Genomic DNA, 21,193 nt, shown 5'->3' on the forward strand with positions numbered 1-21,193 from the left:
AGAGGGAATGATGAATGCTTAGGTGGCAGATGACAGATGGATGCATGGAAGGAAAGAAAGAGAGGGAAGGAGGGAGGAGAGAAGAGAGGTCTGAAGATAGTTGTCATTTGAGTTTTAAGAATAGGTTATTTGAAAAAACATAAGGTGATTCAATAAAATAAAATAAAATGTAAATTCAGGACTTAGACACTTTCAGGAGTCTTTAGTAACTCTTGGCCTGAGAAAACATTTTGGAAATGAGGGGCAGTGGGCATTTGAGCACCCGCACATTTTGTTTGTAGTTGAGCCTGGGTTCTTGTCACATGATACACAACAGGTGAGAAGACTACTGCACCTCATCCCTGGCTCCTGCCCTGGCCCCTGGCATCATGTTCTCTGTGCTTGTCAACCCTGCTGGGCTGGCTGTAACTCTCATGTAATTGAATCACTTACTACCCCTGCTCTTACTGGTCCTTACTCTCACTACCATTCAACTCAAGCCTCTTGACAAGTGCTGATGGCTACTTGAGACATTCCAGAATAGGTTCTTAATGGGTTGTACTGTTCTGCAAACATACTTGATTTCCATGCATGTTTGCATTTGACACTAGGAATCTTTCACCATCTCCATTTATTCTTACTCCTGGGGCTCAGAGCAGTTGTTAGATCTAATTTTCCTTTTATCATGGGTAGGTAGCAGATTTATATAAATGTGCCAGTGTCTTACATGGTTATTAGAAAGGAGTCCTTTTTTGAATTAAGTGATATCTATGTGCCGGTGCTGTATTGACGAGTTCCCAGTCCGTATTTTTGCTTCAAAATCTTCTGTAGATCTGCTTAAAACCCTAAATTTTGAATATTTTCTCAGATGTTATTTAGTGTAAAACATATGCAGTATCCCTTCTTGTTGAAGTATTAGATTTAGGGAATGTACCAGAAACCTAAAATTGTAAATACATTTTTTGTTAGATAACCCACAGTTCTTTTTAATTCTTAATAGTTGAAGGTTAAATACTATAACTTACGAAAAGATCTTAAAAAGCCATAGCATACGGTAATATATTTGCTTTATATGTTTTAATAGAGCTAAAATGTATTGCGCAATAGGGCGATGTAAAATCTAGTAGTAATGCAGTGGTATTTAAGTAATTTGGCTTTCTTGGGGCATCATCCGAGGGTTGAGTCTTCAAATATTTGTTGAAAGTGAATTTTCAGGGCCAAACCTGAAACTAGCTGGCGTGGTGAGCACCACGGGGTTTGAAGTAGATGCTGAGCTCCGGGCTTCAGTCCCCAGGAACTGGCCTAACCTCACAGCTCTTCTCTGTTTCTAAATCTGACATCAGCTCATGTGATTTTAGTGCTTCAACGTGTCTGCTGGCCACAATAGTGCTCTTTGAAATAGTAATTGTGTAGGAGAGACAGCCCGAGCTGATGTGCAATAGATCACACGGCAGTGACATGGCCAGCCGTTTTGGCCACACCACAGTTTGGAAGACTTTCTCGTAACAGTGTTTTATATCATTTTGCCTCTGTTGGCTCCAGATGCTTCCTGAATCCTGACCTTCCACTTTATCTCATTGTCATACAGGAGGACCCTGTTCCCAATGGCCTCCGGGCACTTCCAGTGTTCTATGCTGCTACAATAGCAATAAACGTATTTTCCATCATGTACACAGGAGCACCAGGTAAGAATTCCTCGGCAGTTTAAATCTGGCAGGCAAAGTGTATTAGCGTTAGACTTAACGGTATTGGTTTATTTGGTGCTGGCACTGTTGTTGGTTGATGGTAAAAAGCATCACTCATGCTCATGATAGAGTAGTAAAAAGAGGAGTAAATGCACATCCTTGTTCTAAATACTCAAGAGGTATGTGAAGTACAGAGGCAAGAAACACACTTGCAAGTGAAAAAAAGAAATGTGAAATCCTCATTCTGCCTGTTTGCCCCTCTGTGTTACCTTAGCAGCCTTCTCGTGCTGAGTCTCAGAACAGGATCTAACCCCACGCACCTCCCCAGGCTGCGGGGGAGTTTGGGGAGGGGGATGGCACACACATGATACACGGGGAAAGCTCTGCCGTGGCCCATAGCATAAATATCCACCTCCCTGGAATTTGTCTGACCAATGAATCCAGTGGGTAGAAGCTACCCTTTTTTTTTCTTTTTTTTTTTAAGGTACTGAAACCAATGTTGATTTTTCAGAATTACCCCTTCCCATTCTGATGGCTTTTGTTCTTTTTACATGGGTTTAGGGTTATTTTTGGGGGGGGGGGGGATGCTGGATTAAAAGTTTTCTTTTGCATTTTGGATGGCTAAAGAAAGTCATATGTGGTATTTCTATTTGCAAACATTTCAGTGTTGGTGAGCATTCTAATGAAATACTTCTGTACATGTTTCAGTAGAGAGGATTCCTCCTGTTTCTCTTTGTGGTAGCCTCCTACAGCTAAATCCTCAGTATACCCATTATTGTGGGGATATCTGGAGTCAGCAGATATGTCAGTTTGTGTTGTGTTTCTTCTTGTTAATGACCTTTATGGTCATTATGGATTACATTATGGATTAAGATTCAGTTATTGGCTATATCTGACAAAAATCTCCCTCTTCCTGTTCGAAAGATAAAATTTTCCCTAAATGGCATATCATACAACAGCTGACAGGTGCCCTCTTCCAAAATGGGGGAGTATCCTTACTAATTTCTCAAACTAGGTTCCTCAAGGCCATTTTTTCTCAGATTTTATTTTATTAGACATTTATAATATGTTTGTGTACTTCAGTACTGCAAATAAAAAATTTCTGAATGAATATTAACATTATAGAACCTTCTGCTTTGGCATCTCTGCAGCATTCAAAGTGTTGATCTTCAGGGTTTCAATACTCATGATCAGGACTTCCAGACTTTGGGTGGTAGCCCAGGGGGTAGAGCATCACAGCTGCCTCAAGTTCTGTGAAAAGCACAAAGCTGAAGGTCATGGGGATGAGGAGAGCTGGAGAGATACAAAACCCTAGCCTCAGATACCAGCAGCCTGGTGGCCCTGGAGGTTTTATAAGTCATGGACTATGAAGTGTGTTTGTCATAGACTGTCTTCTCAATATCTAAAAAAATTGGAGGCAGGGAAAACACAGCTCTGTATCACAGAGTTAATCCCACCCCCAAGTCTGAATCTCCCAGAGCTTTCACACAGGGCTGGGCAGGCCTTGGAGCACGAAGTTGGGAGAAAACTGTAGGAGAGCTATTCTTTGTGTAGCAACTTCGTGCTCCTCCTGAGTCTTGTTCTTAATTTTACATAAGCTCCTAGAGCTCAAGTTAGCTGAACAAAAAGCTAATAAGCAAGTGTCAATAGCTGTCTCTAAGCTTGGTGATTTAAAGCACAGAGCTAATGAAGGCTGGGGGTGCCTTTGTAGTACTCAGGCCTGAAAATGGGAACTGGTACAAATAAGGATGATTTATTGATTTACTTTTCTTTCTGCATTTTATTTTTTTCTACCCTATATTCTTCTTCTTTTTTTTTTTTTTTTAATTTGAGAGAGAGAGCAAGCGAGAGGAGGGGAGGGGCAGAGAGAGATGGAGACACAGAATCCGAAGCAGGCTCCAGGCTCTGAGCTGTCAGCACAGAGCCCCAGAGCCTGACATGGGGCTCGAACTCACAAGCAGTGAGATCGTGACCTGAGCGGAAGTCAGACACCCAACCAACTGAGCCACCCAGGCGCCCCCTACCCTCTGTTCTTCTTGTTCCTGGTGGTTCTTCTGAATGTCAGAAGTCAACTGTGATTTTTATAAAAATTTGCCTTTTTCTGTAGTTGGCCTCATTTTTTCCATCTCTTTTTTCTCATTTCCTCATCTTTTGCTGCAGTTTTACTGCAGATTTGCAAATGGTATGGTAATTCTGGTATGGTACCATTCTGACTGGGATGGTAAATTATTCTAGAGAAAGTTAAACTATATGACAGATGAGGCACTAAAGATAATATCAATACTTCATAGAGAAGTTGTAAGAAATAAATAATGTAAATGCTAAGTTTTAGTGAGTTGAGTTTTACATGAATCCTTTTGGTCCTCTGAAGTCCTCTGGGAAACTGGTAATGCAGACAGGAAAGTGAAGCGTGGCAATGCTGAATTTCCAAGGGCATATAACTAGTCAGGTAGAGAATCCTAGTTCTGAGCCCCAGGCTCTGCGTGATGACAGTACACTGACCAACACGTGACATGGCACAGGTTAGACACCTAGTATATAGTACCTGGTCCCTCATGTCACTGTTAATAACAGTCAGAATGCACCAACCTTAATATGTTCTTTCTCTTCTCTTCACTCTGTTTAAAAATGGCTTCTAGAGGTACCTGGGTGGCTCAGTTGGTTAAGCGTCTGACTCTTGATCTTGGCTCAGGTCATGATCTCATGGTTCGTGAGTTGGAGCCCCCTGTCAGGTTCTGCACTGACAGCAAGGAGCCTGCTTGGGATTCTCTCTCTCCCTCTCTCCCCCTCTCTCTCTCTCTGCCCTCCCCTGCTCGTGCACTCTCTCTTTCAAAACAAACAAATGTTTTAAAAAAATGGATTCTAATATATTTGGAAACCTGGCTATATATGTTTTGTATATATTTAATGCAGGTAGTGTAAAGAGAGTGGCTACCTCATTCATTAGGAATATTAAAAAACCTGTACAAGAATCTTGAAGATCATTACTCATTTGAAAGCACAAACAGTATTCCCAGTGCTAGAGCTAATGTTAAGGACTTCGGTTGGCAGCTGTGCTATCAGGAATGTCACATCTCCTCACCTCCCTGAGCCTCTGTGCATCATTATAAAGTAAGGGCAGTAGGAGGACTTCCGTGAAAGCAACACCACGTTATGTGAGATAATGCGGGCAGGTGCTGAACACAGTGCCTGGCCCATAGACCATCTTAATCCATGATAGCAACCATTTCATTGCTATCAATCATAAGTAGCCTCATCTTTTCCACCTTAAGTTGCCAGCATATCCTGAGTCATCCTTTTATTTTTTCCACACATGTTGGTTTGGAAAGCTTACTTGAAGTTTTCCAGGGGGGCTTGCCTAGTGGAGAAGGAAAGAAAAGTAAGTCATGACTCTGAAGGACCAGCCATTTTGTTTCCCCACTAAGTCAGAAAAGGATTTTGCTAATATTTTTGCTCCAGGGGCATGTTTTTAGGATATCCAGTAGATGAGTCCAGATCTTATTTTTAGTTAAACAAAAGTTAACTTTTGCCTTTCAAACTAGACTGTAATTGCCTACAACTTCCTCACGTGGGGCCTTGCTGCCTGATAGCTGTGGTGTCATATTTGGTGATAAGAAGGGTCCCTTCAACAGTGACTTGGTCACTCTCCTTTCAGAATAGGTCTGCCTTCCTGCCAGTCTGGAATTTATTCTTCCTTGTTTCCTTCCTTCCTTAGAATATTTCCATTCAACACATAGGTGCCTCAGAGGTAAAAGGAAAAAATGAAAATCTCTAACAAAAAGGAGTAGCAACATTAATCTTACCCTGTTTCAGCTGTAAGAGCTTTTGATAAATAGCATATTTATGCATGGACATGACTTCAGTGGGACTCATTGGCTGTTGAGCTCTAGGGCTTTGTTTTGATTTCCTCGCTCCTCCTTCTCAATTATTTTGAAGTTGTTTATATCTTAGGCTTAGTTTGATTTATTTGCATTTGACACAAGTTTTCTCAAAAGTCATTCTTCTACTTCAAAGACTGACCACTTTAAAACATTGTCTCTGCATTTTTGTCCTTAAAAAAATAATTTGCAAGAAGCAAAAATAACTTTGGGAAATAAAGTGCTCACTTGGGTTGGATACAAGCCTGAGGTTTATTTTTAATGAAAATGTCTTCAGTTGTGTGGGACCTGGCTTTGTTCAGTTTTTAAAGAATGAGAACTGAAATTTGTTGCATGCTTCTTTGAGTGGTCAGAGCTGATAGCCTAATTAAGCCTCTGGTGATCATATGTAACTTCTAAGTCAAAGTGTGGTCCCTGGACCAGCAGCATCAGCATCTGCAAGTAAGGTAAACACGCGCACACGTGTGTGTGTGTGTGCGTGTGTGTGTGTGTGCGTGTGTGTGAGACTGTGGAAAGATACCCACAATATATTGATATATTGTATGTGGGAAATGAAATCACAGAATATATACAGTATGATTCTACATCCATTAACTTTTTTTAAAGGAAAAAAGAGATTCTCACAAACATTCTACATTGTGTGTTTATATTTAGAAAATACCTGGAAGGAAACATGCCACGGAGTTAACAGTATTTCTCTAGAAAGTAGGTTCAAGAGGGAAGAGTAATGAGCTATTTTCATATCTGTACATCATACAGTTTTGTACTGCTTTTTTAATAATAAGCATATATTATTTTATAAATTAATTTTATAAATTTAATAATAATTTAATGATTTAATGTTTTAATTTAAATTTAATAATTTTAATTTTATAAATTAAAATAGAGAAGAAAGGCTGTAGAGAGAAGCTAAGGAGTAGGAATATAAGGGAAGAAATATAGGTCAATGACCTTTGGAAGTTTTATTCATTTTATAGATTCTTTTTTTTTTTTTTTTTAATTTTTTTTAATGTTTATTTATTTTTGAGACAGAGAGAGACAGAGCATGAACAGGGGAGGGTCAGAGAGAGAGGGAGACACAGAATCTGAAACAGGCTCCAGGCTCCGAGTGGTCAGCACAGAGCCCGACGCGGGGCTCGAACTCACGGACCGTGAGATCGTGACCTGAGCCGAAGTCGGCCGCTTAACCGACTGAGCCACCCAGGCGCCCCTCATTTTATAGATTCTAATAATGCTGTCATATATGAAAAATGAGAGGTGTAACGAAGTAATGATATTGGAAGACTGTTTACTTCCTAAGTCTCTTGCGTATTCTGATCTTGGGGGGATTTGAAATAGAATTTTAAAGATGTTTGAGGTTAGAGCTAAATCACTGTTCATCATGTCTTAACTGTTGCGAAAATGGAAGGAGCTTGAGCTGAAAGGCTGTGGTGTGTCTGGAGCAGAGGGCTGGGACTCGTAGCCCCTGGTGTCGGCTCCTGGCAGCCACTTTTGGCTGAGGGAATGGAGCAATTCATGCCGTGTCCTACTTTGCCTATCCACAGAGTGAAGAGGCGCGCCATATTTTATTGCCAACTTAAGGTGTGATTATTGGAAAATAATTTAGGTACTCAGAGGAAGACAATGCTGAGTATTTTTGTCAGAAGTTTTGCCTTGGATGCACATTGATTCAACTGCCTTTCTACACTGAATTTTTGTGTTTGTTTTTTTATCCATGAAACTTGATTTTATATATTTGTACAAATTACAGCTGTGTAACATAACTGTCAGTTCACATTTCTTATATGCTGGTTTTAAAAGTGAATCCTTGTGTTCTTTTGCTGCCCTGTCACATTACTAAATTGCTGGAATAATTTGGTCAGATCCACATTCTTTCCCCATCCTGTTCCCCTCTGCTCTCATCATCAACAACTGTCCCCATTTTTCTGCACGCCTTTGTTCTTTTTCCTCCTGGATGTTTTACTCTTTCTCCCCAACTTCCACCCTCAGTGATGTGTTTATCCCCTACTCTCCTTTCCAGTTTCTTGTGACTTAGGAGGGTGACTTCAGAGCTTTCTGGCCACTTCCCAGGCCAAACTGATGGCAAAAGAGGTTGTGATGCTAGAATTACAAAGAGCAAGTGATAGTGTGGCTTATTGTCTACACCAGGGGTCAAACTCTTATAACCAACCTCAGTTTCTCTCTCTTGGATGTTGGTCCTGACACCTTGAGAATCCCAAGGGACCCCAACAGAAAGCATGGAGATAGGCATGGAAGGAACATCTAGAGCAGCCCTTGTCTGCTTTTATTTTGGGCTTTGCTCAGCATGGATGGAAAAAAATAGTGTCCTAAAGCAAACGTGTTCACTCATCTAAAATAGATAGATTATGGGAATGCAAGCTGGTGCAGCCACTCTGGAAAATAGTATGGAGGTTCCTCAAAAAACTAAAAATAGAACTACCCTATGACCCAGCAATTGCACTACTAGGCATTTATCCACAGGGTACAGGTGTGCTGTTTCAAAGGGACACATGCAACCCCCATGTTTATAGCAGCACTATCCACAATAGCCAAAGTATGGAAAGAGCCCAAATGTCCATCGATGGATGAATGGATAAAGAAGATGTGGTATATATACAATGGAGTATTACTCGGCAATCAAAAAGAATGAAATCTTGCCGTTTGCAACTACGTGGATAGAACTGGAGGGTATTACACTAAGTGAAATTAGTCAGAGAAAGACAAAAATCATATGACTTCAATTATATGAGGACTTTAAAAGACAAACCAGATGAACATAAAGGAAGGGAAGAGACAAAACAGAAGAGACTCATAAATATGGAGAGCAAACTGAGGTTACTGGAGAGGTTATGGGAGGGGGGATGGGCTAAATGGGTAAGGGGAATTAAGGAATCTACTCCTGAAATCATTGTAACACTATATGCTAACTAATTTGGATGTAAATTTTTAAAAATAAAAAATAAAATAAATAGATTATGGATAGATAGGTACATTATAGAAAGAAAAGATTATTATCTATGTATAAATATCTTAAATCTATATATAGATATTTTAAATATCTCCATATATATATATACATATATATATATATATCCCAAATTATTTCTGTCTTCCCACCGTATCCAGGGCTTGCCTCTCTTAGATTAATACAATGAAACTAAAAGTAGCACAGTTAAACTGTTTTATCATCAACTAACCAGGAAGCACAAAGGAAACCTCTTCCGAAACCAAATACTTTTTTTTTTTTAAATTTTTTTAGCGTTTATTTATTTCTGAGACAGAGAGAGAGACAGAGCATGAGCAGGGGAGGGACAGAGAGAGAGGGAGACACAGAATCTGAAACAGGCTCCAGGCTCTGAGCTGTCTGCACAGAGCCCGATGCGGGGCTCGAAATCACGGACCGCAAGATCATGACCTGAGCCAAAGTCGGACGCTGAACTGACTGAGCCACCCAGGTGCCCTGGAAACCATATACTTTTAAGCTGTAAGAGTGATTGGTATTGATGTTAGTTGATCAGTTTGGTGTTGCTAATTAGCAGTTACTATTCAGTTTGGCAAGAAACAGCTCTGGTGTGAGCTCTTCTCACATGTGTTAAGACACTGACGTGAAGTTCTAAAGCAGAAGCCAGGAAGCGGTGGCCCACAGGCACAGCCTGGTGGGGTGAGCCCGAGTGATTTTACAAGGGTCAAACTTAGAGGCAGAGCCAGGGCTGGAGCCAGGCTGCCGGCCAACGTGGTGCAGCCCCAGGGTGTCCATAGCTTTCTGATGTCAGAGTGCGTGTTACTGGTGATTCAGATAATCTAGCCCCTAAAGCGTCTGTACTCCCACCAGTGACGCCTTAGCTATAATTAAGGTCGGTGATTCAGGTTTTTTGTTTTTCGTATGTGTATATGCTAATCCTGACTCTCACTTATAGTATTACCTATCTGTTCTACCTCTTACAGTTACCAAAATGTTTAATAATCCCTTAATCGAATAGCTTTGAGTGTGTTTGTATATATAAAATGGTTAACAGTGTAACAAAGCCTGCATCATTAAAGATTTATTTAATCTAAGAGCAAAGAGCAAAGTTTTAACTAGTTCATTCCTTTAAAACTTTTAAAACATGTTTAACAGTTTACAGAAGTGACATGCTTATGTTTTCAAAGTTAACAGTACAAAAGTGTATGTAGTAAGAAGTGAAAGCCCTCTCCGATTTCTTATGTCCCTATAGGATTAACCATTGTATCATTCCAGAACTTTTTCTATACATTTGTTCATATGGTAGGAGTAGAAATATATTTTAAGTTTATTTATTTATTTTGAGAGAGAGAGAGAGAGACAGACAGAGCACGAGCAGGGGAGGGGCAGAGAGACGGAGAGAGAGAATCCCAAGCAGGCTCCACACTGGTAGCACAGAACCCGATGTGGGGCTTGATATCGCGAACCGTGAGATCATGACCTGAGCCAAAGTCCAGAGTAGGAGGCTTAACTGACTGAGCCACCCAGGTGTCCCCAATATGGGTTTTTTTAAAAAACATAAATTGGGGGTGCCTGGCTGGCTCAGTTGATAGAACATGCAACTCTTGATCTGGGGTGGGATTGTAAATTCAAGCCCCATGTTGGGTGTAGAGATTACTTAAAAATAAAATCTTAAAAAAAAACAACAACATAAATTGGAGTATAGTACTCCAGGCAGCCCTTCTTACTTACTAGATCATAGGCCTCTTTCCTTATCAGTATATATAGATCTATCTCATTTATGTGACTCTGTCCTATAATTATTACACATTTCCATAATGATGCACATATTAGTTGTCTTGCACATTCTTACTGTTACAAATAAAGCCATTAGTAAGTGTTCTTGTACACATATCTTTGTTTCTGTGCAAGCATACATGTTTAAGCTGTAAACCTGTGAATGTGTGTGAAATGTGCCTGTTGCCACCAGTGCCAGAAAATGGACAAAATTCGGAGTGATGAGTTCTGGAATGCAGTGCCAGGAAAATATGATGCTCCTAAACCATGTGCCCTTCTGCCCTTTTATTGGCTAATGTAATTGCAACTTAGTATGCATTATTGAATTTTAATGAAAAGTTTTTCTATAATTACATGAGTTGACAATTCAAAGAACAGTTAAATTTGGAGGTCAATGTCCTTTTATAGAACTTTTATCTCCAAGCTGACTTTAAAAAGGTTTGTGTATGTGGTTAGAGTGTCATGGCCATTTAAAGCAGAGCTGCTGACTACTGAGAAACCCAAAGAGGCAGCAGTCAGCAGCCTGGTGCAGGGTTCCAGACCTCAGCTGCTCACTGCCATGGGAGTGGGCTGATGTCAGGACAGAAGACGGCAGCGTCCTTTCTTAGCTATATATGGTCCACTCCGGAACTCTGTAACTTAGATACTGAAATAATATGTAAATGGTTTTATTCCAATTTAATATGCTGTTTGTGCCACATTGATAAAATTGTAATAGTTAGCTTACTACTCAGTTTAACCACATATTGACAAGGTATAGTGTGTCTTAAACACAGGGCACATGGGAACGTTCCAGGGACAGCTTTCTACCCCAAAAACTATAGCACATTGTTTTGGTTGAAAGTTTTATTAAATACAAAACCCAGGTGATTAGTTTTGGATTTGGGGAATGTAAAGTATGTTGATATGAGCATGACCTTTCAGAAAGTATCCACCGACAACACCACTGTCCTTTTTACTTTCCAGTGCTTGGTTTGGTCCTTCCCATATGGGCAATAGCACTCATCTCCTTTGGTGTTGCACTGCTGTTTGCCCTTTTCGTATGGCTCTTTGTGTGTCCATGGATGCGGAGGAAAATAGCAGGTAAGGGCTTTTTTATTCTTCTGGTTTACAAAAATCCTGGTTCCTGGGGCTTCAGGTGTAATCCACAATTACCCTTACTAACAGAGGGAACTGGATGCATGAATAACCCTAGAACATAGCACTGAGATACATGCCCCATCCTTGTCTCTTGGCTCCTAACTGCTTTCTGGCTCAAACTTTTTCTTGGTAACTTGTGACTGGAATGAGCAGTAAGGTCCTGGTTGCCTCGTATGACTGGAAGTTAACTACTGGTCAGGTTCTACCAGCCCCATGAAAAGCATTAGTCTTCAGGGAAATGCAGATTAATAACACAGTAAGATATCCATCCATTCACATCCACAGGAATGGTTAAAAGTAAACAGACTAACATTTCAAAATATTGATGAAGAAGAATAACTAGAATTTTCAGACGTTTATGGTGAAATATAAAATGGTACAACCACTTGGAAATTTGAAGTTTCCTGTCAAGTTAGACATACATTTACCACATGACCCAGTAATTCTACTCCTAGATATTTATCCAAGAGAAATGAAAATGTACATTCATAGGGGCACCTGGGTGGCTCAGTTGGTTGTGTGTGACTTCAGCTAGGTCATGATCTCATGGTTCATGGGTTTGAGCTCCACGTCGGGCTCTGTGCTGACAGCTCAGAGCCTGGAGCCTGCTTCAGATTCTGTGTCTCCCTCTCTGTCTGCCCCTCCCCGACTTGCACTCTGTCTCTGTCTCTGTCTCTGTCTCTGTCTCTCTCTCTCTCAAAAATAAATACACATAAAGAAATAAAAAATATATATGTTCATAGAAAGACTTGTATATAATCATTTTGTCATAACAACCAGAAACTAGAAACAACCCAAATGTTCCTAAATAGGTGAAAGGATAACCAAATTGTGATATATTCATGCAATTCAAGCCTCCATAGCTATAAAGAGAATGAACTAACCACAGTATAATGAATTTCACAGACATTATGTTGAGTAAAAGAAGCCAGATACAAAATAGTACATCCTATATGATTCCAGGGAAAATTAATCTATAGCGATAGAAAGCACTAGGTGCTGGAGATGGTGGGGGGTTTCCAGGAGACTAATGGCAAAGGGGCACATGGGAACCTTCCAGGGACATGGAAATGGAAGTGTTCTCTGTCCCAGCTGTGGTAGTGTTTATAGGGTGTACTCATCCATCACAGGTCATCTGTCTGCACGTTTAAAATGTATGAATTTTATTGTATATAAATCATATTTCAACAGAATTTTTCAAAAAGAAGAATATGGATCAGAAAGCTACAAGAGCTACTATTCTGTCCTTAGCAACATAGTTCTAAGCCTTAAGGCCACATGCTGTTACAGGGCTCTCAGATAAAAAGAAGTATTTACTTTCAGCCTCAGAGTGTGCCTTACGATCCTGTTTCAGTGTGGACATATCTCAGTTTGAAAATCCATATTCCAAAGAAGAACAGAACAAATGAGACATACCATGTTCACGAATTAGAAGATTCAGTATCATTAAGATGTCAGTTCTTGTCAAATTGTTCTCTAGATTTAACACAGTTGAAGTTAAAATCCAAGCAGGTTATTTTGTAGATTTAGACAAGCTGCTTTTAAAATCTATATTGAGGGGCACCTGGGTGGCTCAGTCGGTTGAGCATCCGACTTCGGCTCAGGTCATGATCTCACAGCTCGTGAGTTCAAACCCCATGTCAGGCTCTGTGCTGACAGCTCAGAGCCTGAGTCTGCTTCGGATTCTGTGTCTCCCTCTTTCACTGTGCCCCTCCCTCATTCATGTTCTGTCTCTCTCTCAAGAATAAATAAAACATTAAAAAAAAAAAGTAAAATCTATATTGAAAGGAAAAGGAACTAGAATAGCCAAAACACTTTTGAAAAAGAACAGAGTTGGAAGATTCATACTACTTTACTCAAAGAGTTAATATAAAGTGACCAGACTGTGTGGTATTAGTGAAGAGATGGACATCCACATTAATAGAACAGAACTCGAGTCTAGAAATAGACCCACACAAATCTGGCACGTTGATTTTTAACAAAGTACAGAGGCACTTCAGTGGAGAAAGAATCACCTTTCAACAAATGGTATTGGAATATTCGGACATCTGTATGCCAAAAAAAGAACCTTGACTTAAGCCTTACACCTGTAAAAAAAACAAACAAAAAAATTAACTCAAAGCATAGCATAGATTTAAACAAAAATAGAAAATGAGAAGACTTTTAGGGAAAAAAATAAAATACATAAAATTTGCCCATTGTTTTGGAGACATTCAAATTGGTGTCTATGGTATCTCATGATTTCAGTTTGTACTTCTGTGATGACTAGCGATGTGGAGTACCTTTTCATAGACTTATCTGCCATTTATATAGCTCTACTGATGAAGTGTCCAAATTTTTTGCTCATTTTTTCACTGCAATATTCTTGAAGATTTCTCTATATATTCTGAATACAAGTCCTTTGTCAGGGGATTTGTAAACATTTCTAATCTGTAGATTGTCTTTTCATTCCCTTAATAGTGTTTTTCACAGAACAGTAGTTTTAATTTTGATGAAGTGCCATTTATCAACTTTTTTTAATTTTTATTATTTTTTTTATATAAAGAGAGGATGAGCACGAATTGGGGAGAGGGGCAGAAGGAGAGAGAATCTCAAGCAGGCTTCACAGCACAGAACCCAGCACAGGGCTTGATCCCATAACCCTGGGATCATGACCTGAGCCGAAATCGAGAGTTTGAGGGTTGAGACCCTCAACCAACTGAGCCACCCAGGGGCCCCACAACTTCTTTTTTTATAAATTGTGTTTTGGGTGTCACATCTAAAAGTTCTTTGTTTCACCCACTCATAGAAGTTTTTTCCATTTTAAAAATTTTATAAAAATACAAAGTTTATGGTTTCATTTATATGACATTCTGAAAAAGACAGAACACAGGAAGAGACCAGGTCAGTGATTGCCAAGGAGATGGGCAGTGGGTCTTACTACCAGGGGAGCTTTGGGAGGTGATAGAACTTTTCTGTATTCTGATTGTGGTGAGGGTTACATGAGTCTAGACATGTCTTAGAATCAGGATGGGCACACAAATACATAGTTCACTGCATGTAAATTTTAAAACAAAAATTAAAAAGATCCACATTAATACATACAACTTCAGACTAAATAGTAAAGCCACATCAATAATGGCTGGATGGGGGCGCCTGGGTGGCTCAGTTGGTTATGTGTCTGACTTCGGCTCAGGTCATGATCTCACGGTCCGTGAGTTCGAGCCCCGCGTCGGGCTCTGTGCTGACAGCTCAGAGCCCGGAGCCTGTTTCAGATTCTGTGTCTCCCTCTCTCTATGCCCCTCCCCTGTTCATGCTCTGTCTCTCTCTGTCTCAAAATAAATAAACATTAAAAAAAAAAATTTAATAATGGCTGGATGAATTGCTGCTGCTTCTCCTGTGTAGCTGCTCCCTGCTCTCTGCTGAAAATAACTATCCCTCCACCATTCATACAGACTACTAACTGAAGATGAGCCCCTTAAACATACTGCTTGTCTGGTTTAACCCATAGGAATGATCAACTATACTTCAATGCTTTGATTTTTTAAACATTTTTTTAAATGTTTTTACTTATTATTTTGAGAGAGAGAAAGACACAAAGCACAAGCAGGGAAGGGGCAGAGAGAGAAGGAGATACAGAATCTGAAGGCTCCATCCAGGCTCTGAATGGTCAGCACAGAGCCTGACAGGGAGCTCAAACCCACGAACTGTGAGATCATGACCTGAGCCGAAGTCGGACGCTTAACCAACTGAGCCACCCAGGCGCCCCACTAAATGTTTTGATTTTTAAAGGCTTTTCCTAATAGCTTTCTTGCCGAATAGACTATAAAATCTTTGCTTTCCAGCTTAATGCTATAACAGCAGGAAACTGGTATTGCTCCCAATAGGCTTCTGAGGAGATTTTGTTTTATCAATGCCATATTTTGTTAGTTCAATATATATTTCTTGGTCTAATATTTTAAGTATACACTAGTGATTAAGGTCATGGACCATAGAGCTAAAATGCCTGCATTTTACCACCTGTGTGGTTCTGGGCAAATGACTTAATCTCTCTGTGTACTTCAGTTTGCTCATTAATAAAAAGCAGAAAATAATAAAACCTGTCTCATGTAAGTGTTAACAATTTTTGCTTAATTGTTGTAATCTTTACAAATATTGTCTTCTCACGTTTTGATTATAAGCACCTTAAGGTCCAAGATCTAAAAAAAAAAAAAAATCTGTCTGTATTTCTGACTGTGTACGTGGATACAGGGAGGTGACAGGATTATGTGAGTATATCCAGCAGAGAAGAAAACTTCCATTTTAGTTCTGTAGGTGAGAGCTTAGAAATTTGCCCAGGAGAATCTACAAGCAGCAAGATCATTAAATCAGCACCACATATAAGATCTGATTAAAAAGAATCCTATAGAGCTTTAAAGCAGCTTTTTTTAAAAAAATTATCTTTTGAAAGTAAAAGATTTTTAAAAGTAATTAGGATCTCTCTGTTCCTTTTTGGAAAATGATTTACTTGTTTTCTAAGATTTGGTGACCTGGAGAAATCAGAGACCAGTAATTTATTGAACAGAAGAAAACCAAACAGATTATAACTAATATCTCTGAAGACAAAAAGGATAAACATTTCAGTGATTTTGAGGTTAGTTTAAGAAAATAGAAGGCCAGTCCAGATGGTCGTAGGATTACAGAGTACTAGTGGTGGAAGGGACTGTGGGGACCGCATCTAGCCCTCTCAGTTTGTTGGTTTTGAAGGAGATAATTGAGGCCTGAGCCTACCCCTCTTGTCCTCAGTAGCTGAATTTTCTGGCTTGAGTTTCCCAGATAATTGATTGAAGTCTCCTCTTCATTTTTTCTATTTAGCTACAACTATTTTTTCATTTTCAAAGTTAAATACTAAAGTATAAAGATAAATGCTCACTTTTACATTCGCTTTTCAATAACAAGATCTCTAATTTCAGAATTTTCAGTTATACCTATATTTTCTTTAGGCAAATTACAAAAAGAAGCTGCTTTATCGCGAGTTTCTGACGAAAGCCTCAGTAAAATTCAGGAAGTGGAGTCCCCAGTATTTAAAGAGCTACCAGGTGCCAAGGCTAATGACGACAGCACTGTCCCTCTCACGGGCTCAGCTGGGGAGCCATCTGGAACCTCTGAAGGCACATCAGTGGGAAACCACCCCCGGGCCTCCTACGGTAAGGTGTGCACGGAGTGTGTGGGGTTTCCATGGTGGTAGAGAGCAGTTCCTAGGGGGCCAGTGAGCAGGAGACACCAGCCAGGCTGCCTGTGGGTGATTAGGTTTTATTTATATATTAAAAAAATTTTTTTTAATGTTTATTTGTTTTTGAGAAAGAGTGAGGGAGAAAGAGGCAGAGTGTGGGTGGGGGAGGGCAGAGAGAGAGAGGGAGACACAGAATCTGAAACAGACTCCAGGCTCTGAGCTGTCTGTACAGAGTCTGACTCGGGGCTTGAACTTGTGAACCACGAGATCATGACCTGAGCTGAAGTTGGAGGCTTAACCAACTGAGCCACCCAGGCGCCCCATGGGTGGTTAGGTTTTAATGCACAAAAGTGTCCCTCAGTTTTATGTTTTGGGGTAGTCCAGGGGCTAAAGAGGTCTCAGAAGACCATGCAGTCAACAGAGCAAGCTCACTCAGGTCCTGTGGTTTTCTTCCAAGAGATGTTTATAGTCTCATCAACGGCACCAGGGCCCACACACCACCTCTCTGCAGCTCAGTCAACTGCACCTGCGTCTTCCATGTTGCAGTTTCCTGGTTGCCGAAGATTGGCTTTTCCAGTTTGCTAAACATGCCTTCCACATGGAGGACATAAAGAGAAAGCCTAGTGTAGCATCACAGAAACCTCAAAAAACGTCAAGACTGTCCTGCCGTCTTGGGGGTTCTTTTGTCTCATAACATTTGTGGTTAAAGATGGGTGAGCACCAGCCTCTGCCAGGCCTGTTGGGACAGCTTCCTGCCTCCCTGCAAGGTGGGGCCTTGGCACCTGCTTTCACTTCCCATAGGTGCGGTCTCAGACTTGACCCAAAGAAAGCAAATGAATTTTGCTCCGCTGATCTGACAGATAACTGCCTTTGACATTTATGATTGGCCTTTAAGGAGCACCTACAAATCTATCTCATAGCGAACTGGATTTTGTCCCTCACGCATGAAGTTTTCCTCAAATAAGTTCCTTATAAAGATTTTCCCTTTATTGGTTACTAGAAACAGGAAAGAGTGCCGTAGTCATTTCTGGAAGATGCTTTTTAAAAAATGTTTATTCATTTTTGAGAGAGAGAGACAGCGTGTGAGTGGGGAAGGAGCAGAGAGAGAGGGAGACAGAATCCGAAGCAGGCTTCAGGCGCTGAGCTGTCAGCACAGAGCCCCAGAGCCTGACACAGGGCTCGAACTCACAAGCAGTGAGATCATGACCTGAGCTGAAGTCGGACACTTAACCAACTGAGCCACCCAGGCGCCCCTGGAAGATGCTTTTTAGGAGAACTTAAATAACATCACTTTCAAAGTTTTGCCCATGTGTTGTATGTTCCAAGTTCCCTTTTTCATTTTAACTGTATTGCATGCTCTTTATAGTTAATTTGGAAAATAAAGCATGTGGAAAAAGATTGAAAATCATCCATAACCCAAATTTCCAGAGATCACCACCATAAAGGATGAGGGATATTGCCTTACAGAAACGATTTATATTCAAAAGCTAGAAAATAAGACTCCTTTTAACCCGTTTCAGGAAGGGCACTTTCCATGACTCACGGCTCTGCAAAATCACCCGTCTCCAACGGCACCTTCGGCTTTGACGGCCACACGAGGAGTGACGGGCACGTGTACCACACGGTGCACAAAGACTCGGGGCTCTACAAAGACTTGCTGCACAGGATTCACTCAGACAGGGGCCCCGAGGAGAGGCCCGCACAGGAGAACAACTACCGATTTCTGCGGCGAAATAACAGTTACACGTGCTACACGGCAGCCATCTGTGGAATGCCTGTCCACTCGACCTTCAAAGCTGCTGACTCGTCGTCTGCGCCAGAGGACAGCGAGAAGCTGGTGGGGGACGCTGTGTCCTATTCTAAAAAGAGGCTTCGCTATGACAGCTACTCAAGCTACTGCAATGCGGTAGCAGAAGCTGAGATAGAGGCCGATGAGGGAGGTGTGGAAATGAAGCTGGCATCTGAGCTGACGGATCCCGACCAGCCCCGAGACGACCCTGCAGAAGAGGAGAAGGAGGAGAAGGACACAGCCGAGGTCCACCTCCTGTTCCATTTCCTGCAAGTCCTTACTGCCTGTTTTGGATCCTTTGCTCATGGTGGCAATGACGTGAGGTAAGTCCATCCCTTCATCCAGCAAGTATGTCCGGAGGGTCTGCTCGTGCACCAGGCACTGCTGTGGGTGTCAGGATGCAGCAAGGAACAACAGACACAAATCCCTGTCACCAGGAGTAAACAAGTAAATAGGTGGCGTGTGTAGTATGCCAGGAGGTGTAAATGTGCAGGGGAAGATCAGGTAGAAGGGGGGATGGGAACATCTGGAGGACAGCAGTGTTGGCTAGGCTGCTCAAGTGAGGGTTCCCTGAGTGAGATCTGAAGGGGTTGAGGGAGCCAGCTGTGTGGGCATTGGTAGGAGAGCATTCCCAGGACAGCAGGTGCAAAGGCCTGAGAAAGGAGTGTGCCTGGTGTATTCTAGGAAGAGCAAGGAGGCCACGGAGGGAGAGAATGTGGACTGTAAGGTCAGCAGGTCTCAGAAGCCTGGAATATGTAGAGTCTCTGCTCTCTTCCTATGAGCTGGGAAGCCCTACACAAGTCACTTGATGCCCTAAAGCCTCAGTGTCCCAATCTATAAAATGGGAGTAAAACTAGTACCAACCTCAGGGGTTTCTATGGGGATTAAGTGACATACTTTATTTAATGTGCTTAGGATGGTGTTTCTCACATAATCAGTAGCTGTGTATTTTCATTATTATTATTATTGTAACTATCATGCAGGCCTGATATTTCTGTCCAGATCAGGGAAACATGCTGTTGTTGTATTTCTTATTGCCCAGATATATGACTCTCCATGTTATAGCTGGGGGTTTCCATATACCACCTAACCACATGTAATTCAATTTCTGTTCTTTTTAAAAATTCTTGCCACCAGGCAAGAGGTCTGGACATTTTGGGTTCTGCTCAATGTTATATAGGTGTTATCATATTACTGTATTTGAGGCATCATTCTCTGTCCTAGCTTGATTTTTTGACTGCCCCACACCCAGCACCACCCTACTTCCTCTTCCTCCTGATGAAAAAAAAATTTTTTTAAGTTTTTATTTACTTGTTTTGAGAGAGAGAATGTGTGCACAAATGCAGGGGAGGGGCAGAGAGAGAGAGAGAGAGAGAATCTCAAGCAGGGTCTGTGCTGTCTGTACAGAGCTCGACATAGGGTTCGAGCTCACAAACTGTGAGATCATGACCTGAGCTAAAATCAAGAGCTCAGATGCTTAACCGACCAAGCACCCAGGTGCCCCCTGATCAAAAATTGAGATCCTGGTACTGGCAAAGTGTTATGAATTGGGTCCCTGTTCTTTGGAATTTAAATTCCAGTTGGGGAGATTTGAAAAAAGCATGTACATGGACAAACCACCCCAAAACAGTATTTCCAGGCCTAAGGAGGATCCAGGCAGTGGCTGCTACAGGTGACTGGAGTTTAAAGCTTGCAGTTTAGGGACTGGTTTTGAGGCTTCTGAGTACAGATTTGGTCTGATAAAAGCAAGTTCTGGAAGTAATGTAACCATGAAGATAAGGCTTCTATTCCTTTAACAAAAGATTATTAAGTATAGTCCAGGCCTCAGTGCTGAACCATTTATAACCTCTTCTAATCCACTTTAAGTAGGTCCTTTGAGGTCATAAGTGGTATCTTTCAAAGACAGGGAGTCTGAAGCTGAGATGTGATGTTTCTTGCCCAGGATCACACAGCTAGTGAGAAGCAGACTTGAGAGCCAGTTCTTCCTGACGCTCAGCCTCCACTGTGTCTGCTTGGTGTCGGGTGGGCTGAGAGGGGGAGACCAGGGCTGCAGATGCCCGGCGTTGAAAGCCTGTGTGTGCTTCTGCATGTAGGAGCTTGGACTTATCAGTCCATCCTAACAACAAGTAAAAAAGTGGGCACACTGAAAAATCAACAGCTCCCCTTGAAGCCATAAGAGAGAGGGGGACACAGGGCAACCACTGCCCCCAAGACAGGTACGAGAGAGAGACATGTACAGGGAATAAGGGAGGACAGACTCTCGAGTGGAAACTGCTCTGGGAACCAGTGCCAGGGAGAAAAACCTGAACTGTAAGGATGAGTTCCTAAAGTCAGTAGAGACTCCAGGGAGAGCCAGTGGGAGGGGCCCGCACAAGATTGTCAGCTTTATATCTAGGAGCCCTAGCTCATCCTCAGTGAAAATCAGAGAAACTCCCCTCCTCCCTTGCATCACAGGGAGAGGGAAGGTAACCATTTTGACGTACCCAGAGCACTGTGTTCTTAACAAGCCTAACCCCGAGGGGAAACTAGTTAACGGGAGCCTAACCTGCTGGGTTATTATCACAGGCTAACCTGGAGGAAGGGAAATACCCAGCTGCAGCCCACTTGAGCCACCCTATCCTACATAAAGGGGGAGAAGAAAACCTGAGAAATACTTGTGAAGTTCACAGTCCAGAGGCATAGGCTCATGAAAAGACAGAGATCTAACCATAGGACTCTAGAGTGCTTCCTCGCCCTCCTGCATTTCACCACCATGTTCCTTACTAAAGGCTACTTACAGCAGTTCCTTTTGCC

At 41.5% G+C, this 21,193-nt stretch overlaps 1 protein-coding gene across 11 annotated transcripts in view; it reads left to right on the forward strand.

Moving 5' to 3' along the window:
• Window positions 1-21,193, forward strand: part of SLC20A2 (solute carrier family 20 member 2) — a 107,735-nt gene that overhangs the window by 66,782 nt on the left and 19,760 nt on the right. For all 11 annotated transcript variants that reach the window (XM_045055118.1, XM_023252212.2, XM_023252209.2 and 8 more), the window contains 4 exon segments: window positions 1,568-1,664; window positions 11,247-11,363; window positions 16,382-16,585; window positions 18,132-18,723. In XM_045055118.1, the coding sequence (XP_044911053.1) occupies window positions 1,568-1,664; window positions 11,247-11,363; window positions 16,382-16,585; window positions 18,132-18,723 (1,010 nt within the window).

The sequence above is a fragment of the Felis catus genome, chromosome B1 (genome assembly GCF_018350175.1).
Source record: "Felis catus isolate Fca126 chromosome B1, F.catus_Fca126_mat1.0, whole genome shotgun sequence".
NCBI lineage: Eukaryota > Metazoa > Chordata > Mammalia > Carnivora > Felidae > Felis > Felis catus.